A 26600-nucleotide genomic window follows, 5' to 3' on the forward strand; every position below is an offset into this window, starting at 1 on the left:
TTATGGTCGTTATGCGAGGCTGTGAGCGCATGCGCGAAATGTCCTGAATCGCTTCCCGTTGTTATGCGAAGATCGGCTGACGTGCAACTTCAGTAGGTAAGAACAATTTGTACTTGACGGTGTAATTCAGTCCAATAATTATAATGTGTTGCACATAATGTAGTTTTGTTTAGCCGACAAAGTGTTTTACTGTTTTGCGTTGTGAAATTAAAGACTCAAACGGGAAGGTGTCAAAACCAGATCAGCTGATTGACCTTATCTCTCCTTAAAACAAACACAGCGATCATGTATGCACCCGTCGCAGTTTTTTTCACTGTTGTTAACTTAAAATTGTTTTTTTTGTCCTATTTTATTCGAAGCGTCGTCAGGTTGAGACGTAATCACAACATTACGTCAGCTATTGTGCGCTACGGCAGCTTTAGCTAGCATGTGCGGCTAGCTTCAACTTTCACTTCGTTAAACATCTGCTATCTTTTATTTGTGTTTGCCAACAGGTGTGACGGTGTAAAGAAAAAGCTAAAGAAAAAGCTAAAGGTGGATTATCAGTGATGCCCAGCACAGTAAGTGACATTTCTAGCGTCTGCTTCGCTAACAAGTGACCGGGGCCGACTCTAGGCTTTGTTAAATAATAAAAAAAACATTCTTAAACGTTCACAAATGAAAATGGTAGACATACTTGAACACACACACAAAAGCCAACACAAAATTAATGTTTCGTCTGCCAAGTAAATACATACAGTGGGGCAAAAAAGTATAGTCAGCCCCCGATTGTGCAAGTTCTCCCACTTAAAATGATGACAGAGGTCTGTAATTTTCATCATAGGTACACTTCAACTGTGAGAGACAGAATGTGAAGAAAAAATCCAGGAATTCAAATTGTAGGAATTTTAATGAATTTATTTGTAAATTATGGTGGAAAATAAGTATTTGGTCAACCATTCAAAGCTCCCCCTGATGAACGGAGGTTTTGGCTCAAAATCTCACGATACATGGCCCCATTCATTATTTCCTTAACACGGATCAATCGTCCTGTCCCCTTAGCAGAAAAACAGCCCCAAAGCATGATGTTTCCAACCCCATGCTTCACAGTAGGTATGGTGTTCTTGGGATGCGACTCAGTATTCTTCTTCCTCCAAACACGACGAGTTGAGTTTATACACAAAAATTCTATTTTGGTTTCATCTGACCACATGACATTCTCCTAATCCTCCGCTGTATCATCCATGTATCCATTTTGGTATAAACTCAACTCGTCTTGTTTGGAGGAAGAAGAATACTGAGTTGCATCCCAAGAACACCATACCTACTGTGAAGCATGGGGGTGGAAACATCATGCTTCGGGGCTGTTTTTATGCTAAGGGGACAAGACGATTGATCCGTGTTAAGGAAAGAATGAATGGGGCCATGTATCGTGAGATTTTGAGCCAAAACCTCCTTCCATCAGGGAGAGCTTTGAATGGTTGACCAAATACTTATTTTCCACTATAATTTACAAATATTTTCTTTAAAATTCCTACAATGTGAATTCCTGGATTTTTTTTCCACATTCTGTCTCTCACAGTTGAAGTGTACCCATGATGAAAATTACAGACCTCTGTCATCATTTTAAGTGGGAGAACTTGCACAATCGCTGGCTGACTGAATACTTTTTTGCCCCACTGTATAGTGTGGTTTTTGTTTTCTAAAAGGAACTACAACTTGGAGGTAAGTTTGTAGCTTTTCAAAGTAATCAATTCACATAAAACCAGTATTATCAGACACGTCTTGGAAAGACGATTCCAGTGATATAACTGTCATTTTCCTGGGATGAATATTACCAAAGTTATGGACTTTTAAAGGGCTACTGAAATGAGATTTTTTTATTTAAACAGGGATAGCAGGTCCATTCTATGTGTCATACTTGATCATTCTGCGACATTGCCATATTTTTTCTGAAAGGATTTAGTAGAGAACATCGACGATAAAGTTCGCAACTTTTGGTCGCTAATAAAAAAGCCTTGCCTTTACCGGAAGTAGCAGACGATGTGCGTGTGACGTCACGGGTTGCGGAGCTCCTCACATCCTCACATTGTTTACAATGATAGCCTCCAGCAGCAAGAGCTATTCGGACCGAGAAAGCGACGATTTCCCCATTAATTTGAGTTAGGATGAAAGATTCGTGGATGAGAAAAGATACAATGAAGCACAAAAAAAAAAAAAAAAAACGGCGGCTCTGGGCGGCGGCAGTGGGAGCGTTTCAGATGTAATTAGACACATTTACTAGGATAATTCTGGAAAATCCCTTATCTGCTTATTGTGTTAATAGTATTTTAGTGAGGTTCTAAAGTCATACCTGAAAGTCGGATGGCTGCGGTGTCTCTGAGAGAAGCCGAGGAGCCAAGATCACAGCTGCGTTTTTGACAGCTACAGGAGGAGGTCCCATAATCCACTGATTTTATATATATATATATATATATATATATATATATATATATGTACATATATATTTTTTAACCGATTAGGAATTGTTACAGGTAAGAATCGCGATTTATTTAAAAATTGATTTTTTTCCACTTCTACTTTTACAGGAATTAGATTACCTAACTAGCAACCTACTCAGTGGCCTAGAGGTTAGAGTGTCTGCCCTGAGATCGGTAGGTTGTCAGTTCAAACCCCGGCCGAGTCATACCAAAGACTATAAAAATAGGACCCATTGCCTCCCTGCTTAGCATTTAGCATCCAGGGTTTGAATTAGGGGTTAAATCACTAAAAATAGATATTAATTTTGCCACACCTAGTGTGTGTGTGTGACAATCATTGGTACTTTAACTTTTATTAGACTTGCGCATAGGGAATGTGACAGCATCTATAACTTAGCTGAACCAGTTAAAAGAATCAGCAGTAAAAATGCATAACACATTTTTTTATGGATCAGGTAATACTTTTTTTTAAATCATGCTTTTTCTACCCTGAAGGTGTTGTGTGGTGGAGGCCGGCTGGTCCGTTCTCAAACAATTGGTCGGCAGATGTTAGCCGCCATGGAGGTCTGCAGAGTCAGAACCTTCTCCACTGCAAACCCCGATGAACCGTACATAGCTGTGTCCCATGCGGACTCAGGTGAGGATTGTACTCGCCGCGGAAAAAGAACATGGCAAAGTTTTGTGTCAATAACTGCTAATAACACGTATGTCCTGTAGGCCCCAGGACTGTGTGGCCTGATGAGAACATGGGACCTTTCGGACCTCAGGACCAGCGCTTCCAGCTGCCAGGTAATGTGGGCTTCGACAGCCACCTGGAAGGCGTGGAAGAGAAGAAGAAATCTACGGCGAACAGAGTGGTGCCGGATGTACTGACGGCACCGTGCAGTGCCGAGAGACACCAGTTTGTTCTGGCCCAGTTTGTCAATGAGTTTCAGGTGAGAATGTTATCAGTCTAAGACAGGGCTATTTAACCAGATTGTTCAGGGGCCAGCATTTCCACCGAGGTCCACACGTCTCCTTTCAGTATTAATTTTATTTTGAGGTTGTTTTTTTTCCAGCGTTACATATTTAAGGAAAAAATAGCCCTGTTGTGGGAAATTCCATAACAGGAATTCGTAATTCGTTTGGTTAAAATGTCAATGCCAGGATCTGCCCCTGATCTAAGTTTTCTTCTGCAATCGTCCCTCGTTGCTTTCATGGTAGTCCCTTGTTGATTGCATGGTTTTGTTGCTCTGGTCCATGATAACTTCCAAACTGCGAGAGTTTACATTAGCAAAAATATAATATATAAGAATCGCAACTTTCTCTTCCATGTTTTCTTCCATAGACACCATAGCCTGTGTGTCATTAAAGGCCTACTGAAATGAGATTTTCTTATTTAAACGGGGATAGCAGGTCCATTCTAAGTGTTATACTTCATCATTTCGTGATATTGCCATATTTTTGTTGGAAGGATTTAGTAGAGAACGACGACGATAAAGTTCGCAACTTTTGGTCTCTAATAGAAAAGCCCTGCATATACCGGAAGTATGTGCACGTGACGTCACGAGTTGCAGGGCTCCACACATATTCGCATTGTTTTTAATGGGAGCCACCAGCAGTAAGAGCATTTCGGACCGAGAAAGCGACAATTTCCCCATTAATTTGAGCGAGGATGAAAATTTGTGAATTAGGATATTGATAGCAAAGGACTAGGAAAAAAAAGCAACTGCTCCGGGCGACGGCAGTGTGAGTGTTTCAGATGTAATTAGACACATTTACTAGGATAATTTTGGAAGATCCCTTATCTGCCTATTGTTTTAATAGTGTTTTAGTGAGATTTTAAAGATTGTAAAAAGATACCTCGAGGTCGAATGGCTGCGGTGAACACGCAGTGTCTCAGAGAGAAGCCGAGGAGCCAAGCTCACAGCTGCTGCAGGACGACGAATAATCCACTGATGTCTTCAGTAAGATATATATCACAATTTCCCCATCCAAAAACATGCTGGTTGACGTAGAGAAACATGTTCGCTTGACCGCTCTGTGTTAAAGCTTCACAACAAACAAAGAAACACCGGCTGTGTCTCGGTGCTAAAGACAGCTGCAATCCACCGCTTTCCACCAACAATATTGTTCATTATAGTCTCCATTATTAAACGAACAAATTGCAGAAGATTCAGCAACACAGATGTCCAAAATACTGTGTAATTACACCATTAAAGCAGGCGACTTTTAGCCGCTAGTGGTGCACCGCTAGTATTTCCTTACAGTCTGTGACGTCACGCGTACGCTTCATCATTCCGTGACGTTTTCAACAAGAAACTCGCGGGAAATTTAAAATTGCAATTTAGTAAACTAAAAAAGCCGTATTGGCATGTGTTGCAATGTTAATATTTCATCATTGATATATAAATGAGTTGGCGACTTGTCCAGGGTGCACCCCGCCTTCCGCCCGATTGTATCTGAGATAGGCACTAGCGCCCCCCGCGACCCCAAAAGGGAATAAGCGGTAGAAAATGGATGGATGGATGGATGGATGGATATATAAACTATCAGACTGCGTGGTCGGTAGTAGTGGGTTTCAGTAGGCCTTTAAGCATCATGAAGAAAGCATCAGTAAAAGAGGACACAAAATAGAATGCTAGCCTCTTAATTTCTTTATTTCTCGTTTGTGAGCGCCGGGTCTGCTCTTCTTTCTCCATTTTCCCGCAGGATCTGACTCCCATCTCCCATCGTGGGTGCTCCTGAATGCCGGGATCGCATTACATTTTTTTCATCATTCAAATGTTTGCTGCAAATTACAGTCCTCTCATTTGACCCATTTATAAGACTTAATTTAACACTACTTTAAATTCCAAAGACTCTGCAATGTGCCACAATATTTGAAGCACCAGGGGGTGAAGGACCGCGATATACAACAGGAGTACTCGTGTTTTTGAGATGTTCTGCAAAAATTTTAGTCTCCCCCAAGTTTTAACTGAGCTTAAGGAGCACCTGTCAAATAGCCCTTTGAGCTATGGCATTGGTGTTCAAAGTGTGGCCCGGGTGCCATTTGCGTCCCGCAGCTAATTCTTTAGCTGCCCATTATAAAAATTTTACCCAAAAAAACCTATAAAAATTGGAATTACAAAGCAAAGAGGTGTAATGCAACAAGAAAATATTGCAATATTGACACTAACAACTGCCATGCAAGCAGTGTTATAGTTTAAAATTGTCTTTGCGCAAAAAATAATAAAACCTTAGAATCGATGGATAATCAGAAGTTGATCTAGAGCAGTGATTCTCAAACTGTAGCACGCGGTCTTCATAATGGTATGCCAAATAATCAATTAATTAAATACCCACACACTGTTACCGTTCAAACTGTGTGCAGTGTTACAGTGGTCAAAAATTATTTTGTTAAATAAAACCTTGAATGAATGCCAAGGCCTATTACGCTACTGTATTTTCATGTTTGTCATTATGGTGGTACTTGCGGAGTCTTTTCTGAGGTGGTACTTGGTGAAAATAGAGATTTAGTTGGTTAATATAAAAATAATATATGTTTATATATGATTTATTTTTACACTTTTATGAGTGGAGGAGTGGCCCTTCGGATCAAGCCAATTTATTTTTAAACTTTCATCGATCAAAAAATAATAATGAAGCAAAATCAATGTTGTTATAAATTATTTACCTATACAAAGCTTCAATTAATTCAAATCAAGTATTCTATTTTGTGAAATGTTTTGGGGAAAATATTGCATATTGTGTGTTTCTGCCGTGAAAAAAAAGTTTTCTTTGGGGAGGAAAAGGGCATAAAACAAAGAAAAAAAACGTATATGTTATTTATTGTCAACACTTAAATGACTGAGAGCCTTTTGGGCCACTGGGGCCTTTAACACTTAACCACTTAAATGAGGGGAGCAGTAACATACCATTAGGGGCGGTATAGCTCAGTTGGTAGAGTGGCCGTGCCAGCAACTTGAGGGTTTCAGGTTCGATCCCCGCTCCCACCATCCGGGTCACTGCCGTTGTGTCCTTGGGCAAGACGCTTTACCCACCTGCTCCTAGTGCCACTCACACTGGTTTAAATGTAACTTAGATATTGGGTTTCACGATGTAAAGCGCTTTGAGTCACTAGAGAAAAAACGCTATATAAATATAGTTCACTCTTCACGAATGATTTTGAAAAATGAAAAATATCAAAATGGCCCAAGCTTGCCTTTATTTTTCAGTTTGCGGTCCTCTGTGGAAAAAGTTTGGACACCCTAGGCCAGGGGTCGGGAACCTTTTTGGCTGAGAGAGCCATGAAAGCCAAATATTTTAAAATGTATTTCCGTGAGAGCCATATCATATTTTTTAACACTGAATACAACTAAATGCGTGCATTTTTTAAGTAAAACCAACATTTTTTGAGTAAAATGAGTAATTATTTTTAATAACATTGTTATTTCTTGAACAGGTGCGGTAAAAAACGGATGGATGGATTAAAATGCATGAGAATGTTTCATATTTTGAACGTTATTTTTAACATCGTGATTACCAGCGGAATTATTCATTACTTATCGTGTTAATGGGTCGGGAACCTTTTTGGCTGAGAGAGCCATGAAAGCCAAATATTTTAAAAATGTATTTCCGTGAGAGCCATATCATATTTTTTAACACTGAATACAACTAAATGCGTGCATTTTTAAAGTAAAACCAACATTTTTAGAATATAATAAGTCTAATTATTTTTAATAACATTGTTATTTCTTGAACAGGTGCGGTAGAAATGGATGGATGGATTAAAATTGCATTAGAATGTTTCATATTTTGAACGTTATATTTAACATTGTGATTACCAGCGGAATTATTCATTACTTATCGTGTTAAGCAATGTCAGCCAAGATTTATCTGAGAGCCAGATGCAGTCATCAAAAGAGCCACATCTGGCTCTAGAGCCATCGGTTCCCTACCCCTGCCCTAGGCCTTCATTATAGTTTGCTGTACTCAAATGTTCTCAAGTGGCTAGATTTTAAAATAACCCGTGTTCATATCGGACACGTGCATTTAAACCTGGGTTTGCATGTGCTGTTTCTCAGGGGAAACTGGGGCCCATATCCAAGCGGGTTCACAAAGCTGAGCAGTATTTTCATCAAACAGACACAGATTGTTCCATAAATTCCTGCCCGGAGCTGCTAAGAAAAGGTGAGCAGAATTTTGGAGTTGTACCTGTACCTTTTTTATCCCAACTGGCAGTGCTTCTACGTGAAATTAACTCTCAAACATGCGTGTGACGGACAGATCTGGAGCTGTTGTTCCCGACGGCACCCAACACTTCCATCACAGTCGTGACGGTCTCGCAGAGGAGCGGTGTGTTGGAGGAGGCGGAGCCAGACAGAGAGCAGTTGCTCAGTAGAGTGAGTCTTGGGAGTGTGCAGTGGAACCTCAAAGGTTGATTTAACTTTTTAATTGAAGGGAGAAGTTATGTGAAGAAACAGTAACACTCACTTAAACAGTAATCCAAAAAGGTTCATTAGGTCTTCAAAAAATAATGCAATTTATTATTCTTACAGCCAGACCTGTGTTTACTTTCCGCTACAACTGTTGCCTTCCTCAAAGCTTTTCAGATGATGTTGCTGTGACGTGTCTGGTCAGCTGATTTAAACAGTTTTTGGCGCTGTCCTCCTGCTTGTAGTAGCAGGCTGACAGCGCTATCTGCAGTGACAACCTCTGACGAAAGCAACAGCTGCAGCCGAAACCGTCTGGTACGGAAGTAAACACACAGATCTGGCTTTAAGAATAACAAATTACTCACTTATATAAGTTAAGATCGTGTTTGGTATGTGTTACTTTTAACAGAGCTTACCTTTATCGACGGTCATTACAGCGTGTTGGAGTGTTTAATTGTTAAACGTTGCCGCCTCATCTTTGTAAATTTGAAAAATACCACTGCCTTTTGTTTGTGCTGTTAAAGCTTAATTAATGTCTTTACCATTTTATTGTTCACTCAAAAGAAGCTGTAATAACATTAGCTGCGTTTCCTTTACTCCGAGAAATGCGCAAAACCTAAATATCGCAATAAGAAAAACTAGTAATGGAAACACCCGTATTTCGAAAGACCTGAAGGTATGTGATTTTTCTGTCTATTGGCAGAAATCCATCTTTTTTATACCTGGGGGGAATATGTTTTTCTTCGTTTTTTATGACCTACAATGTGTGTTAAAATCTTGATCCGTCTCTTTGCCATACCTACCAACAATTATAGTTTTCCTGTAATGAGTACGGTTTTTGATAATCCAGTGGTAAAATATGCTGTTGTCCATTAAAGATTAACTTAAAGGCCTACTGAAATGATATTTTCTTATTTAAACGGGGATAGCAGGTCCATTCTATGTGTCATACTTGATCATTTTGCGATATTGCCATATTTTTGCTGAAAGGATTTAGTAGAGAACATCGACGATAAAGTTCGCAACTTTTGGTTGCTAATAAAAAAGCCTTGCCTTTACCGGAATTAGCAGACGATGTGCGCGTGACGTCACGGATTGTGGAGCTCCTCACATCTTCACATTGTTTATAATGGGAGCCTCCAGCAGCAACAGCTATTCGGGCCGAGAAAGCGACAATTTCCCCATTAATTTGAGCGAGGATGAAAGATTCGTGGATGAGGAAATTTAGAGTGACGGACTAGAAAGAAAAAAAGGCGATTGCATTGGGAGCGATTCAGATGTTTTTAGACACATTTACTAGGATGATTCTGGGAAATCCTTAATCTTTCTATTGTGTTGTTAGTGTTTTAGTGAGTTAATTAGTATCTGATAGTCGGAGGGGTGTGTTGACGCCAGTCTCTGAGGGAAGTCACGATCAGCTGCAGCACAAGAGAAGCTCCGCTGATTTCCGGTAAGAGGGGACTTATTTTCACACTTTTCTCACCGAAAACTGCCGGTCGACATGTAGTCGGGATCAATGTTCGCTTGACCGCTCTGATTCATAATAAAGCTTCAACTCCGGGAATTTTAAACAAGGAAACACTGTGTGTTTGTGTGGCTGAAGGCTAAAAGCTTCCCACCTCCATCTTTCTACTTTGACTTCTCCACTACTAATTGAACAAATTGCAAAAGATTCAGCAACACAGATGTCCAAAATACTGTGTAATTATGCGATGAAAAGAGATTACTTTTAGCCTTGTGTGGTGCTGGGCTAAAATGTCCCCTCCAACCAATAACGTCACAAACACACGTCATCATTCCGCAACGTTTTCAACAGGAAACTGCGCGGGAAATTCAAAATTGTAATTTAGTAAACTAAACTGGCCGTATTGGCATGTGTTTCACTGTTAATATTTCATCATTGATGTATAAACTATCAGACTGCATGTTCGGTAGTAGTGGGTTTCAGTAGGCCTTTAAAAATCGAAGCTACATAGCAAAGCAACTCCACGTGCAGGGGACAAAATATACGGGAAACTTCAATGATGCCTGGTTGGTTTACGTATAAAAACATCCATGATTGGTTGGTTGGTTTTCTACGATGAGTCACGATTGGTTAGGATTAGGGCAAAACATTACAGACAGGCCAATAAGAGGCAAGATAGGGCGGGTCATGGAACCAGGAAGGGAAATCATAACAGATGCGTAAATCCCAAATGATGACGAGAGAGTCGACGCTGCACCATCGCAACGGGCCGTCTGGCTAGTCCCTTTCCAGAAACAGAGGCCGATCCGCAGGCTCGTAGAGACCCACATGACCCAACAATGTCAATGGGGGCCGTAAGTACGTTGCCTTTGAGCGATCACCCGCTGCCTTCATCATCTAGTGACATGATGTCAGCGGTGTCTGCGATACCTTCCTTAAAGTTGAGTTTTGCAGGATGAGATTTTACGAGAATTACTGCTCACTCCCTTAAATGGAAACACAAGTCGCAAATGTAGTTTGTCAAAATTTTAGAAATGTGCTTTTATTTTGAGAGAAATTGCAATGGAAACTCAGCAATTGAAACCATAGTACCACGGATGTGTGACCGCGTAAACATTTGAGAAATATTTGGGGAGAATTAACCAAACCACGAATCGATCAAGCAGATTCACCAAATGCCTGAAAATGCGTGGTCTCGTTAGTTTGTCGAATGGCCGCAATTTCCACAAAGTTCACCTTCATGCATTCACGCACAGCTTAAATAGTTTGGTGGATAAAATGAGACAAAGGAGTGGCATAAAACACGTTTTTCTGTGGCAGCATCAGAGAAAGTTGTACATGTAAAAAAGCTATGGTGAGTTCAAGGACCGCCAGAATTAGTAGGACAAAACGGTGCTTGCCACATACTCTCATCAATGAAGCATGTTCAAACAGTGGAATTTCTAACAATTAGGAAGGTTAATGTCATGTTTGTTGTCCTACAGAAATCATATTAAAACAAAAACTATATTTTTTTCCCCTCATCTTTTTCCATTTTTATACATTTTTGAAAAAGCTCCAGGGAGCCACTCGGGCGGTGCTAAAGAGCCGCGGGTATCTGACCCCTGATCCCAGGGTAAGGTAATTAAAAACAGATTGTCATTTGCAATGCTGGCCTAGCAAAAGAAGCAGTATTTGCATGATAGAGATGTTGAAGTCTAGTGTTAATCTCTCATTTACCAACAAAAATTACCGCGCTATATCACTCTTAACCGTTCACAAATACTCTTAATGTGCGGGAGTAAATGTTTTGGAAAATAAATCACTTTTTAAGTGTAAAGAATACACCGATAATTTCTGCAACTTGTGGGCGGCGGAGCAGGCAGCTGACAATAAGGAAAATGTTGGTGGTGTTTCTGTAATTACATTTAATTATTACTATTACTTATAATTATTTATAACAATATAGTAATTTGACAATGATCTTTTAAGTCTGCGGTGTAAAACGAGTAAAACATTGTCTATTTTAAGTTCCATTTCTTTGTTGTAATCCTGTGCTTTTTTAGGTTAAGGTTACAAGTAGCACTTAAAACAGAACATTTATAAAATCACAAGTTGAGACAATTTTATCGAAGAAAAACTTAGCCTCACAACATCAACTTTTGTCACAACTTTCTGAACAGGCGGCCACAAATTCAGGCCTTTTTTAGGCTGCAACAATCACAAAAGAAATCCTGCTTAATCCTGGAAGGACTGGTGATCAGAAAATGTATTTTTGTAATGAATTAAAACGGCACAAACTGAAAAAAAATTATGTTAAAAATTGAACAGCAATGATATTTTGTGGTTTGCAAGGACAAGGTAAGCCAGCTTCAGACAGGTGAACCATTGCTAAATGACTTCTTATAGCACGGTCAGTATGTCAGCAACAGCGTAGCGTTTACAAGTTTGAGGTTCCTCTGTGTTTTTGATGTCTGTGTTTTGATCCCAAGAGGCGTGAAGTGACGCTCGCTGTGCTTCTTCATCCTTTGTAGTTTGTGAGCGGCGCAAAGGAAATGTGTTTCGCGCTGTGGACCGCAGGCTACTGGGCGGACTTTATCGACCCGACAACAGGAGAAGCTGTGAGTTCTGTTTTTATTTTTATTATTTAAAATATTAGAGCCCTGGTCTTGCATTTCAGTATGTCTCAATCTGATATCGGTTCGAAAAAGTCTTAATATCGGGTGTTATCCGCTTGCATGTGAAATTGTCAATATAAGCGCTTTGATACAAGCAGTCTTGCAGCATGTTTACTTGTGCAAAATCTGTTATCCAGTACCAATTTTGGAGGTCTTAAAATCGGCTACGATTCGTTCCATTTACCTTGGGCGTTAAAAGTCTGAGCTGATAATGACGTCACAGCCGAGTTGTGAGCATTCCAGTTAGGATGGCCACATCCACAAAAACTATTCTTGTGCTTGCCTTGTCTGAATATCAACAACCTTTGGGAAAATATGCACACTTTCTGCAACCGCCAAACTAGGTGGATGAAGAGGAATTACAGATGTTATTGCTAGCGATGTAGAACTTATATAACACATGAAATAAATGTTGTTTACGCTAGAGGTTCTTAATATTTTTCACCTCAGCGCCCAACTTTTCCACGAATTAGGGTTCTGGGGCCCACTCAAATATTAACACTGTATTTGTTTTCTTACTTTTGATTTGTAATTGTGTTCAATAATGTAACCTAAGCAGTTTTACAGAATAAACCTTGTCAAATAATATGAATCCATTAACCATGAAACCAAAAGTAGGTATTCATAAAAACTGATGAAAAATGCATTTACATACTGTATTTTCAGCACTATAAGGCGCACCTAAAAACCTAAAATTTTCTCAAAAGCTGACAGTGCGCCTTATAATCCGGGGCGCCTTACATATGGACCAATATTGAGCCACAACGGGTCTCACAACTATGGTAATCAATCAATGTTTATTTATATAGCCCTAAATCAGAAATGTCTCAAAGGACTGTACAAACCATTACGACTACAACATCCTCGGAATAACCCACATAAGGGCAAGGAAAACTCACACCCAGAGGGCAGGGAGAATTCACACCCAGTGGGACGCCAGTGACAATGCTGACCTTGAGAAACCTTGGAGAGGACCTCAAATCTGGGCAACCCCCCCCCCCCCCCCCCCCTCTAGGGGACCGAAAGCAATGGATGTCGAGCGGGTCTAAGCAGCTGCCGATTTAATTTTCCCCCGTAGGAGAAGAAGCGCGCGGTGAATGCTGGGATATATGACTGCGCCAGGCCGTGCCGTTATATTTCCATTTGTGTATTTAAATGTAAAGATCCCAAAATGGCTCCTATTGAGAGACATGATTTCAGGAAGGCAGGAATTGTCACTGAACTGCTAGACAACAGCAGCGACACTGACTCCATTAACAACGTCTCGAAATAGTGCAAAGCAATAACAATATATCAATAACTCAATGTTGCTCAAACGTTAATGTCACATAACACGACACACACATTTTACATTAAAAGCTTCCTTTTTTAAGTTATTCCTCATCCACGAATCCTTCTTCTTCAGTGTCCGAATTAAACATGCCACAAGAGGTCTCGCAACTACGGTAATCAGCCGTCTACCTTATTTTCCCTACGGTAAGCAGCCCCCTTCCTTATTTTCGCTAGTAGAAAAAGCGCGCGGTGCATGCTGGGATATATGACTGCGGGAGGCGTGCCGAGTTTTAAACTCAAGGCGATCAGTCACACAGTAGAAGACAGGAATAGAGCAGCAGCGAAATAATTTAACATTAACAGCAGCGACACTGACTCGTTTAATGACGACTTCGACGAGACGGAGCTTTTTAAATGCCGTATTCGCCCAACTGTTTGATTCGAACACTGAAGAAGAAGAAGAATTTGAGGGATTCGTGGATGAGGAATAACATAATAAAGTGAGCTTTACATGTTTATTTTGTGTGTTGTGTTGTGTGACATTATCGTTTGAGCAACGTTGAGTTATTGATGTATTATTGCTTTGCACTATTTTGAGTGTTACTATATTGTGATCGCACTAACGTTTGATTTACCGTAACAGTATCAGACAGTTTTTTCCGTGTTCATTGAATCGGGGAAAATAATAAAACAGCTGTTTATTCATTTTGGCAGTGAACGGAGTTGTCAGAACGCCGGTTTGTAATCTATTAATAAAGTTTCTGACCTATCTGACTGTTTTGTTGACATTCCCTTTAGTGCAGCTCCATCTAAAGGATGCATAACGTTACCCCGGCCTCTAATGTAGCATCTATTCCATGTGCCTTTTAATGCGGTAAGCCTTATATATGAACAAAATATTAAAATAGGCCATTCATTGAAGGTGCGCCTTATAGTGCGGAAAATACGGTACAATCACAAAAAAAATCTAACTAAATCAATGATAAATAATGTATCTTTAAAGAACTGTCAATAAAATGCAGGTGCAAATGAAAATACAACTTCACTAATTTTGTCATAATTTTTGCGCTTAAAATTTGACTTTAAAATCCAGACTTCTTTTTGCATGTTATTGTAATTCCTGCCACAAGTGGTGAAAATGTGTATTACAACTAAGTACCGCTGCGGCCCGCAAGGACCATATCTGAGAAACAAATATTTTTCGGCAGCCCCCTAGGGGCCTATCCCGGCCCAACATGGTTAAGAAACAGAGGTTTACACTACAGTAAGGTTACCATATTCAGATTGGAGAAACTGATCAGGCGGGCCGGTTCTACAATCAGAATAAAACTGGACACACTGGTGACGGTGGCAGAGAAGAGGACTGTTGACAAACTAGTGAGCATCCTGGATGATGCCAGTCACCCTCTGCATAGTTATCAGTAGCTAGAGGAGCCTGTTCAGTGCTAGACTGCTTCATCCCAAGTGCAGGACTAATAGACTAAAAAAACTCCTTTGTCCCACACACCATTAGACTTTACAGCTCCTGTCTGGGGAGGGGGGCAGGGGGTACTAGGATGACAGGGGATGCAAAACATTAACAGTGCAATACGTTTTCATAACATGGTCACTACTGCCTACTTTGTCTTGTTATATTTTTACTTTACTGTTACATTTTTATTCCCATTGTTGGTTTTTATTTTTATTCTTATAGTAATATTTCTCCATTTTTTTTCCATCTATACCCCCATTATTTACTTTACTTTTTACTTTTTAAATTGATCTCAACTCTGTACACTTCTGCTGGAATTTTAATTTTCCTGAAGGAATAAATAAAGTACTATCTATCTATCTATCTATCTATCTAATGTGGCTCATTTATAACAGATATTATATAAAATTATATTGTTTACATCCAGAGCAGCCATCTTTGAGAAAGCGCTGACTTTCCGAGTTGCAAATCCGACCTGCAGGAGCGTTCCAGTTTAAATTCGGACTACGCAGTACAAATGGAACACACAGTCTGCAATAAAGGTATCGAAACATGGCACTGTTTGATTTTACGTGAATCGATACCCGATAGGACCGACATAATTCGGTCGGTGCCTGTAAAAGTACAGAATTCGGTGGCCATCCCTAGTTATGAGAGAAACAAACATATTGTGTTCATCAGTCAAGTTTATTTCAGCCTCCATCGTAATTTGCTATCTTTCTCGTTTCCCAACAGTTCTTTGCATCTCCGGTTAGTCCGAGCACAGCACACACGGGGAAGGAGGAAGAGGAACCCCTGCATTCCGGATTCTGCATCGAGACGTCGGGCCCCTGCACGGTCATCCGCCACATTCTGAGAGGAACGCCCTGGTTTGTGGGGACCGTTTTCACCAACGCACCGACTCACAGTGCCGTCGTCACGCGGTTACAAGGACGCTCACGGGTACTGGACGACGAGGTGGAATGAGACGGATTTAGCCGCGGCGTTTGTGAAAAGGCTTGGCCGCCGTGTGTGTGTGTTTGTGTGTTTCTGTATATAAAGTGAGAGTACCACGCTCCAACAAGGTAGTAAACAAATGGACTGGACTGAGCTGTGACAGCGCAACTCTTGTGCTTGGCTGTGAACCCGCGGCAATGCCCTGCATCCGCACACCCGTACTGGGGCAGGTGGCATCCGCACACCCGTACTGGGGTAGGGAATATCCACACACCCGTACTGGGTCAGGGAGCATCCACACACCCATACTTGGGCAGGGAGCCTTTGAGCGCTCCATGGCCAGAGGTAGCAGGTTGCATCATTTACCAACCTGCACTCGGGCAACACTGATTGTGAGGAATCTCAGCTGCCGAACCAATAAAGCGACGTCTCGTCAGGCTGCACTGAAAAACATCTGTCGTTATGGTTTCCTCATAGGAAGTCAGAACGGCTTCTTCAGAGTCAGAGCTTCTTGGTGCCCGTGGAGGCCTGCAGCCACATCTGTCTTTGCTCATAGGCCAGAGACACTTTTGCAGTCTTCTTCTTGAAAAAGGCCCTGACCTTGGTGAAAAAGTCTGTCTTTTTGGGCGCCTGGAGATGATGCCTGAGTGCCCGAGCGAGAGCTTCCACAAAGGCGGCCTGACAGCGGGCCATGGAGAAATACAGGCGCTCCTTAGATCCAAATTCCTCACAGAGGTCCTTGTAGATGTGGACGTGGAAGTCGCCGACATTCATCAGGAGGTTGGGGCGCGTCTCTACCACCGCGCTCATGAGATGCGCCAGCATCCAGTCGATGTCCATCTCCAGCACCGACTTGGAGTTGGAGTGGGCGATATGGTCCGTCAGCTTCCACAACAACACGGTGAAAAAGGTGTTTTCTTTCTTCGTCCATGTTCCCACGGACGTGTGGCGACAATAACCCTTTTCCGTTTTGGCGCAGCCGTCGGCGGGAGTGCGGGCGCGGAGTTTCTTTTCCGCCCGGGTGTTGAGCACCGGCGTGGGCAGAGGCGCCACCAAGCCGTTGATTTTCTCCTCCGACGAGTCGCTGTCGGCGCGCACGTCCTCCCCTGCGGCGCCGCCGGCCGTCCTCATGTTCTCCAAGCAGTTCCTCAACACTGAGATTGTCTGCAGCGCTATATCTCCGATCTCCGACACTTGGTGAGGCACGTCCGGGTACGTGAAAGAGTTGGGCTTCAAGGAGATGTCGGACAGCGCCTTGTTCACCGTCTTCGACACTTTGGCTGCGACCATCTCCAGCAGTTGGTCGCCGCACGGCGTCTTTACGTTTCCGGCGTTTATTGTGTCTTTGAGGGCCAGAAGAAGCGAGTCCCAAATGCACGCGTGGATGTCATCCTCCGTCACACACGAGAAGTTGAGCGCCCGTTGCAGAGTGTCACAACCTTTCCTAAAAAGGAAAAATAACACTTTTTAATCCAGACTTGGAAATGCACTTTTGAGGAATTTTGCCTATCATTCACAATCCCTGTGAGACAAGAACACATTTTTTTTTCATGCATTCTAAGTCGTAAAATATGGCAAGTATGAGGTAGCTAACAATGCAGCTAATGTTAATACTCTACTCCAGGGGTCACCAGGTAGGCCAGATGAGTCGCCCGCTGGCCTGTTCTAAAAATAGCTCAAATAGCAGCACTTACCAGTGAGCTTCCTCTATTTTTCTTATTTTTTTTATTTACTAGCAAGCTCGTCTCGCTTTGCTCGACATTTTTAATTCTAAGAGAGACAAAACTCAAATAGAATTTGAAAATCCAAGAAAATATTTTAAAGACTTGGTCTTCACTTGTTTAAATAAATTCATTTATTTTTTTACCTTGCTTCTTACAACTTTCAGAAAGACAATTTTAGAGAAAAAATACAACCTTAAAAAGGATTTTAGGATTTTTAAACACATTTACCTTTTTACCTTTTAAATTCCTGACAATTTAATCAATCTTCAACCATTTTTTTTTTTATTGTAAAGAATAATAAATACATTTTAATTTAATTCTTCATTTTAGCTTCTGTTTTTTGACGAATATTTGTGAAATATTTCTTCAAACTTATGATTAAAATTCAAAAAAAATATTCTGGCAAAGGTAGAAAATCTGTAGAATCAAATTTAAATCTTATTTTTAAGTCTTTTGAATTCCTTTTTAAATTTTTGTCCTGTAAAATCTACAAGAAATAATGATTTGTCTTTGTTAGAAATATAGCTAGGTCCAATTTGTTATATATTCTAACAAAGTGCATATTGGATTTTAACCTATTTTACACATGTCATCAAAATTCTAAAATTAATCTTAATCAGGAAAAATTACTAATGATGTTCCATAAATAATTTTTTTAATTTTTTAAATAGATTCAAATTAGCTAGTTTTTTTCTTAATTTTTTTCGGTTAAATTTTGAATTTTAAAGAGTCGAAATTGAAGATAAACTATGTTTCAAAATTTAATTTTCATTTTTTTCGTGTTTTCTCCTCTTTTAACCAATCAATTAAGTGTTTTTTTCATCATTTCTTCTCCACAAAAAACCTTCCGTAAAAGAAAAAAAATGTACGACGAAATGATGGACAGAAATACCCATTTTATATAAATATATATAAATTTATTTATTAAAGGTAAATTGAGCAAATTGGCTATTTCTGGTCATTTATTTAAGTGTTTATCAAACTGGTAGCCCTTTGCATTAATCAGTACCCAAGAAGTAGCTCTTTGTTTCAAAAATGTTGGTGACCCCTGCTCTACTCAGTCCATAAAGCCCTCTATAAAAAAACGCCAACAATTCTCCATATTAGCCTAGTATTAGAGATATTGTTAGAAGCGCTTTTGCTGTGGTGCCGTAATCAGCTTATGCTGCTATATTGACATATTGAGCCGGTGAGCTGCTGCATCGCCTCTGAGCTGGTGAAAGTTAATTCTAGATTATAAATCATGCTTGTCACCTGGATAGTACAAGGTTGTGGACATAAACCGGGAAGTTGGTCAACTTTGAGATCAAACTACGTTCACACTGCGGGGACAGATGTCCCATTCAGATTTTTCTACTGCTCTTATTATTACAAAAAATTTTGGATTTGTAGTGTGAATGCAATCTGACCCGCATACTGTCGTGCCGTCGCACGCACTGCAGTGGCTGCGGAAAATGGAATCAGCTTTAGTCGGTCTCAGTGCCGGTGCATTTGTGGACATTTTAAGGATTTCGTGCAATTAAAAGTCATAATTTTCTTAACCAAATTATTGCATGTAGAAGATTGAAGAAGGAAGAGGACAATATTTTGGCTCTCGCAGGTTGACGGGATATTTTGCTTTGATGCAGTCGAAGACAAGAGAGGCGGAACTTTCATGGGAGTTCTTAAAACATTTAATTTTCACTTTATTTATTTTGTAACCGTCTATTTTGGCCACTAATGGTGACGCTTATTGGTTTTTGATGATGCTCTAGTCCAGGGGTCGGCAACCCGCGGCTCTTCGATCACTCTAATGTGGCTCAGCTGCATGATTGCCGACGCCAACAACTTTAACACGCTTACTAATACGCGCCACACTGTGAACCCACACCAAACAAGAATGAAAAACACATTTTGGGAGAAAATCTACACCGTAACACTACATAAACACAACAGAACAAATACCCAGAATCCCATGCATCCCTAACTCCCCCCCCCTCATCGCATATACATCCAAATTATTTCCACATACCAAAGAGGCCGGGGTCGGACATGAAAAAAATTGGAATTGCACTGTTCACACTGACATGAAAAAATACGATGCGGGTCACATGCGGGCAACAAAACGGGAATTGACCTAAGAGCAGGAAATGGCAAGAAAGACACAAAAAAGACGCTTGTTTGCGGCACTTTTTTTTTCTTCATCTAAACTGGAAGATATAAACAGTCGACATCCCAGTGAGAGCAGACAGTGTACAGTAAGTGATTGTTTTATCATTTTTGTAGCTTCTTGTTCAGCACTTAGCAATACTGCTACACGATGCTCAGTAGGGATGTAACAATATCAAAACCACACTGTACGATATTGAGGTGTATGTCCAAAAGAAAAAAGACTTGCAATAGTGTGTAAAATGATGTGGCAGGAATGTTTAGGATAACCAGACATAGTGTGTGAAACTGAACACAAACATAATGCTAAATTGTTTTAATTGTATAGGTTAATACAAACATGTATTTTTAAGTGCTAAGAATCGGGAGCAAGGCTGAAGTGTCTTGCCTAAGGACACAACAGCAGTGATGGGGATCGAACCTGGAACCCTCAGGTTGCAGCCACGGCCGTTCTACCCTCCTCGCCATGCCGTCCCCAATAGTATATTTTGTTAGCTGATCTTTACTATTCAGAAACCACAGAAAAGCCACCTCTTGCTATCAGATTTTCACTATTTAGAAAGCATGTAGATCCGCCACTTGCTGGCAGTTTTTCCTTTAAGAGGTACATAAGTTACCTCTTACTAACAGTTCTTCACTATTTAGAAGGCATGTAGATCCGCCACTTGCTGGCGGTTTTTCCTTTAAGAGGTACATAAGTTACCTCTTACTAACAGTTCTTCGTTATTTAGAAGGCATGTAGAACCGCCACTTACTAGAAGTTTTTGACTATTTAGAAGGCATGTAGAACCGCCACCAAGTAGCAGTTTTTCACTATTTAAGAAGCATGTAGAACCGTCACTTATGAACAGTTTTTCACTATTTAAGAAGCATGTAGAGCCGCCACTTACTAACAGATTTTCAAAATTTAGAAGGCATGTAGAACCTCCGCTTAGTAGAAGTTTTTCACTATTCAAAAGGCATGTACAACTGCCACTTACAGGCAGTTTTTCACCCTTCAGAATGGATGTAGAACCACCACTTACTAGCAGTTTTTGACTATTTAGAAGGCATGTAGAACCGACTTACCAGCAGTTTTTTGACTATTTAAAAGGCATGTAGAACCGCCACTTACTAACAGTTTTTCACTATTTAGAAAGCATGTAGAACCGCCACTTAGTAGCAGTTTTTCACTCGTTAGAACGGATGTAGAACCACCACTTGCTAGCAGTTTTTGACTATTTAGAAGGCGTGTAGAACCGACACTTGTTAGCAGTTTTTGACTATTTAGAAGGCGTGTAGAACCGCCACTTACTAGCATTTTTTTTACTATTTAGAACGCATATAGAACCGCCACTTGCTAGCAGTTTTTCACTATTTAGAAGGCATGTAGAACCGACACTTACCATCAGTTTTCTTTACTATTTAGAGGGCATGTAGAACCACCACTTACTAGCAGTTTTTCACTCTTTAGAAAGGATGTAGAACCACCACTTACTAGCAGTTTTTGACTATTTAGAAGGCATGTAGAGCCAACACTTACTAGCAGTTTTTGACTATTTAGAAGGCATGTAGAGCCAACACTTACTAGCAGTTTTTGACTATTTTGAAGGCATGTAGAACAGCCACTTACTAGCAGTTTTTTACTATTTAGAAGGCATATAAACCCGCCACTTGCTAGCAGTTTTTACTATTTAGAGGGCATGTAGACCGCCACTTACTAGCAGTTTTTCACTCTTTAGAAAGGATGTAGAACCACCACTTACTGACAGTTTTTTACTATTTAGAAGGCATGTAGAACCGCCACTTGCTAGCAGTTTTTACTATTTAGAGGGCATGTAGACCGCCACTTACTAGCAGTTTTTCACTCTTTAGAAAGGATGTAGAACCACCACTTACTGACAGTTTTTGACTATTTAGAAGGCATGTAGAACAGCCACTTACTAGCAGTTTTTTACTATTTAGAAGGCATATAAACCCGCCACTTGCTAGCAGTTTTTACTATTTAGAAGGCATGTAGAACCGCCACTTGCTAGCAGTTTTTACTATTTAGAGTGCATGTAGAACCGCCACTTACTAGCAGTTTTTCACTATTTAGGAGGCTTGTAGAACCGACACTTACTAGCTGTTTTTTTACTATTTAGAGGGCATGTAGAACCGACACTTACTAGCAGTTTTTCACTATTTAGAAGGCATGTAGAGCCAACACTTACTAGCAGTTTTTGACTATTTAGAAGGCATGTAAAACCGCCACTTACTAGCAGGTTTTCACTATTTAGAAAGCATGTAGAACCGCCACTTACTAGCAGTTTTTCACTATTTAGAAGGGATATAGAACCGCCACTTGCTAGTAGTTTTTCAGTATTTAGAAGGCATGTAGAACTGACACTTACTAGCTGTTTTTTACTATTTAGAGTGCATGTAGAACCGCCACTTACTAGCATTTTTTCACTATTTAGAAGGCATGTAGAACCGACACTTACTAGCAGTTTTTCACTATTTAGAAGGCATGTAGAACCGCCACTTACAAACAGTTTTTCACTATTTAGAAGGCATGTAGAACTGCTACTTAAATGCATTTTTTCACTATTTAGAAGGCATGTAGAACCTCCAGTTAAGAGCAGTTTTTCACTATTTAGAAGATATTAGAACTGCCACTTACAAGCAGTTTTTCACTATTTAAGAGGCATGTAGCACCGCCACTTACCAACAGTTTTTCAAAATTTAGAAGGCATGAAGAACCTCCACTTAGTAGCAGTTTTTCACTATTTAGAAGGCATGTAGAACCGCCACTTACTAGCAGTTTTTCAAAATTTAGAAGGCATGTACAACTGACACTTACTAGCAGTTTTTTACTATTTAGAGGGCGTGTAGAACCGCCACTTACTAGCAGTTTTTCACTATTTAGAAGGCATGTAGAAACGCCACTGACTAGCAGTTTTTGACTATTTAGAAGTTATGTAGAACCGCCACTTACTAGCAGTTTTTCACTATTTAGAAGGCATGTAGAAACGCCACTGACTAGCAGTTTTTGACTATTTAGAAGTTATGTAGAACCGCCACTTACTAGCAGTTTTTCACTATTTAGAAGGCATGTAGAACCGACACTTTTTACCAGTTTTTTACTATTTAGAAGGCATATAGAACCGCCACTTGCTAGCAGTTTTTTACTATTTAGAAGGCATGTAGAACCGCCACTTACTAGCAGTTTTTCACTAGAAGGCATGTAGAACCGACACTTACTAGCTGTTTTTTACTATTTAGAGGGCATGTAGAACCGCCACTTACTAGCAGTTTTTTACTATTTAGAAGGCATGTAGAACCGCCACTTACTAGCAGTTTTTCACTAGAAGGCATGTAGAACCGACACTTACTAGCTGTTTTTTACTATTTAGAGGGCATGTAGAACCGCCACTTACTAGCAGTTTTTCACTATTTAGAAGGCATGTAGAACCTCGACTTAGTAGCAGTTTTTCACTATTTAGAAGATATTAGAACTGACACTTACAAGCAGTTTTTCACTATTTAGAAGGCATGTAGAACCGCCACTTACTAGCAGGTTTTCACTATTTAGAAAGCATGTAGAACCGCCACTTACTAGCAGTTTTTCACTATTTAGAAGGGATATAGAACCGCCACTTGCTAGTAGTTTTTCAGTATTTAGAAGGCATGTAGAACTGACACTTACTAGCTGTTTTTTACTATTTAGAGTGCATGTAGAACCGCCACTTACTAGCATTTTTTCACTATTTAGAAGGCATGTAGAACCGACACTTACTAGCAGTTTTTCACTATTTAGAAGGCATGTAGAACCGCCACTTACAAACAGTTTTTCACTATTTAGAAGGCATGTAGAACTGCTACTTAAATGCATTTTTTCACTATTTAGAAGGCATGTAGAACCTCCAGTTAAGAGCAGTTTTTCACTATTTAGAAGATATTAGAACTGCCACTTACAAGCAGTTTTTCACTATTTAAGAGGCATGTAGCACCGCCACTTACCAACAGTTTTTCAAAATTTAGAAGGCATGAAGAACCTCCACTTAGTAGCAGTTTTTCACTATTTAGAAGGCATGTAGAACCGCCACTTGCTAGCAGTTTTTAAGTATTTAGAAAGCATGTAGAACCGCCACTTACTAGCAGTTTTTCAAAATTTAGAAGGCATGTACAACTGACACTTACTAGCAGTTTTTTACTATTTAGAGGGCGTGTAGAACCGCCACTTACTAGCAGTTTTTCACTATTTAGAAGGCATGTAGAAACGCCACTGACTAGCAGTTTTTGACTATTTAGAAGTTATGTAGAACCGCCACTTACTAGCAGTTTTTCACTATTTAGAAGGCATGTAGAAACGCCACTGACTAGCAGTTTTTGACTATTTAGAAGTTATGTAGAACCGCCACTTACTAGCAGTTTTTCACTATTTAGAAGGCATGTAGAAACACCACTGACTAGCAGTTTTTGACTATTTAGAAGGCATGTAGAAACGCCACTGACTAGCAGTTTTTCACTATTTAGAAGGCATGTAGAACCGACACTTTTTACCAGTTTTTTACTATTTAGAAGGCATATAGAACCGCCACTTGCTAGCAGTTTTTTACTATTTAGAAGGCATGTAGAACCGCCACTTACTAGCAGTTTTTCACTAGAAGGCATGTAGAACCGACACTTACTAGCTGTTTTTTACTATTTAGAGGGCATGTAGAACCGCCACTTACTAGCAGTTTTTTACTATTTAGAAGGCATGTAGAACCGCCACTTACTAGCAGTTTTTCACTAGAAGGCATGTAGAACCGACACTTACTAGCTGTTTTTTACTATTTAGAGGGCATGTAGAACCGCCACTTACTAGCAGTTTTTCACTATTTAGAAGGCATGTAGAACCTCCACTTAGTAGCAGTTTTTCACTATTTAGAAGATATTAGAACTGACACTTACAAGCAGTTTTTCACTATTTAGAAGGCATGTAGAACTGTGACTTAGTAGCAGTTGTTCACTATTTAGGAGGCTTGTAGAACCGACACTTACTAGCTGTTTTTTACTATTTAGAGGGCATGTAGAACCGCCACTTTCTAGCAGTTTTTCACTATTTAGAAGGCATGTAGAGCCAACACTTACTAGCAGTTTTTGACTATTTAGGAGGGATATAGAACCGCCACTTAGTAGCAGTTGTTCACTATTTAGAAAGCATGTAGAACCGCCACATACTAGCAGTTTTTCACTATTTAGAAGGGATATAGAACCGCCACTTGCTAGTAGTTTTTCAGTATTTAGAAGGCATGTAGAACTGACACTTACTAGCTGTTTTTTACTATTTAGAGTGCATGTAGAACCGCCACTTACTAACATTTTTTCACTATTTAGAAGGCATGTAGAATCGACACTTAGGAGCAGTTTTTCACTATTTAGAAGATATTAGAACTGCCACTTACGAGCAGTTTTTCACTATTTAGAAGGCATGTAGAGCTGCCACTTACTAGCAGTTATTCACTACTTAGAAGGCACGGGGAACTGCCACTTACTAGCAGTATTTCACTATTTAGAAGACCTGTTTAAAAGCCTCTTAGTAGCAGTTTTTCACTATTTAGAAGGCACGTAGAACCTCCACTTATTAGCAGTTTTTCACTATTTAAAATATATTAGAACTGCCATTTACAAACCGTTTTTCACTATTTAAAAGACATTACAACCACTACTTACTATCAGTTTTTCACAATTTAGAAGGCATGTAGAGCCTCCACTTACTAGCAATTGTTCACTATTTAAAGGGCATATAGAACCGCCACTTACTATCAGTTTTTAACTATTTAGAGTGCATGTAGAACTGACACTTACTAGCAGTTTTTCACCATTTAGAAGGCACATAGAACCGCCACTTACTTGCAGTTTTTAACAATTTAGAGGGCATGTAGAACTGATACTTACTAGCAGTTTTTCACCATTTAGATAAGGCACATAGAACCGCCGCTTACTAGCAGTTTTTCACTATTTAGAAGGCATGTAGAGCCGCCACTTACTAGCAGTTATTCACTATTTAGAAAGCATATAGAACCACCACTTACTATCAGTTTTTAACTATTTAGAGGGCATGTAGAACTGACACTTACTAGCAGTCTTTCACCATTTAGAAGGCACATAGAACCGCCCTCTTTCTAGCCTTTTGTTCTACTTTTTAAAAGGCCAAAGAGTTGTCTCACCTCAGGATTGTGTAAAGTGTGCAAAAGAAAGCAGGTGCATGTTTTGCAGGTTCTCTGCGTGCACTCACTCGGTGACGTGTGCGTGTTCTTCCACCTGAGGAACCACAACGACCAGCACTTCTTGGGAGATTTTGTACAGGATACTTTGCCACATTTTCAGCAGCACCATGAACGCATTGCAGTCAAAGTGGCCGTACTCGATTAAGTCCCACGTCCTGCGGGGGGATATGAGCGCTCGTCAGGCCGCCAGGTGTGCTGAGTTGTCGGCCTACTTACTCGGTAGTTATGCCATCCAGGTGCAGCTGTAATTCGCTTTTGAAGAACTCTGATGCCAGCAGGGGCATGTTCAGGTTGCTGCACCTCAGTAAGTCAGGTTCAATTGGGGACTGCTGGGAGGAACACAAACAATGATACGATATCACCACAAATCATAAATTCTTGTATTGACTTGTAGTGAGGAATGTTAAAAAAATGTAATCAACTGAAAGTAGTCAAACAGAATGGTAGTTATGAAAATCCCTCACATATTTATTAATAACTATTGATTTAATATACTTCTTATAAGCGCTGTTTCACATTGTGCTGTAAATACAATCTATTTCTTTACAATGACAAGTAATCTGTCTATTGTCACACAGTCTTGTAAAGTTAATTGTCCATAAATGTAGAAAAACTCCCTCAAACATAATTGTTTTTAAAAAAACTTCCTTTTCAAATCCCTTAAAATTATGACGAACAAAACAAATTTATTCGTGAAAAAAGCTTTTTTTATATAGTTGCCCTTTTTTTAAATAGCAGATATTATGTATATATTTTTCTATTGCGCTCATATTTTTATCGCGATTGCTCTGATTTATTGTTATTTAAAATAAAAAATTGTTTTACTTTTATTCAAC

At 39.9% G+C, this 26600-nt stretch overlaps 2 protein-coding genes across 5 annotated transcripts in view; one reads left to right on the forward strand and one right to left on the reverse strand.

Annotated features, from left to right (window-relative positions):
• LOC133544382 (cobalamin trafficking protein CblD-like) lies at nucleotides 1-16107 on the forward strand. Of its 3 annotated transcripts, none has more exons than XM_061889631.1 (8): nucleotides 1-96; nucleotides 495-560; nucleotides 2955-3096; nucleotides 3177-3394; nucleotides 7505-7610; nucleotides 7707-7822; nucleotides 11834-11920; nucleotides 15456-16107. In XM_061889631.1, the coding sequence occupies exons 2-8, from the start codon at nucleotides 549-551 to the stop codon at nucleotides 15684-15686; spliced, it is 912 nt and encodes a 303-aa protein (XP_061745615.1). In that variant the 5' UTR covers nucleotides 1-96; nucleotides 495-548; the 3' UTR covers nucleotides 15687-16107. The 3 variants fall into 3 exon arrangements, with proteins under 3 accessions (XP_061745615.1, XP_061745616.1, XP_061745617.1); XM_061889632.1 differs by having other exon boundaries at nucleotides 20-92; XM_061889633.1 differs by lacking the exon at nucleotides 1-96 and adding an exon at nucleotides 263-287.
• Nucleotides 15321-26600, reverse strand: part of LOC133544381 (uncharacterized) — a 12890-nt gene continuing 1610 nt past the window's right edge. Inside the window, exons 2-4 of one of the 2 annotated variants that reach the window (XM_061889630.1) lie at nucleotides 25981-26090; nucleotides 25773-25919; nucleotides 15321-17100 (exon numbers count right to left, since the gene is read on the reverse strand). In XM_061889630.1, coding sequence (XP_061745614.1) covers nucleotides 16158-17100; nucleotides 25773-25919; nucleotides 25981-26090 — 1200 coding nt within the window. In that variant the 3' untranslated portion in view covers nucleotides 15321-16157. Of the gene's footprint in view, nucleotides 17101-25772; nucleotides 25920-25980; nucleotides 26094-26600 lie in introns of both variants that reach the window. The other variant, XM_061889628.1, reaches the window with a different exon arrangement.

The sequence above is a fragment of the Nerophis ophidion genome, linkage group LG27 (genome assembly GCF_033978795.1).
Source record: "Nerophis ophidion isolate RoL-2023_Sa linkage group LG27, RoL_Noph_v1.0, whole genome shotgun sequence".
NCBI classification, from domain to species: domain Eukaryota; kingdom Metazoa; phylum Chordata; class Actinopteri; order Syngnathiformes; family Syngnathidae; genus Nerophis; species Nerophis ophidion.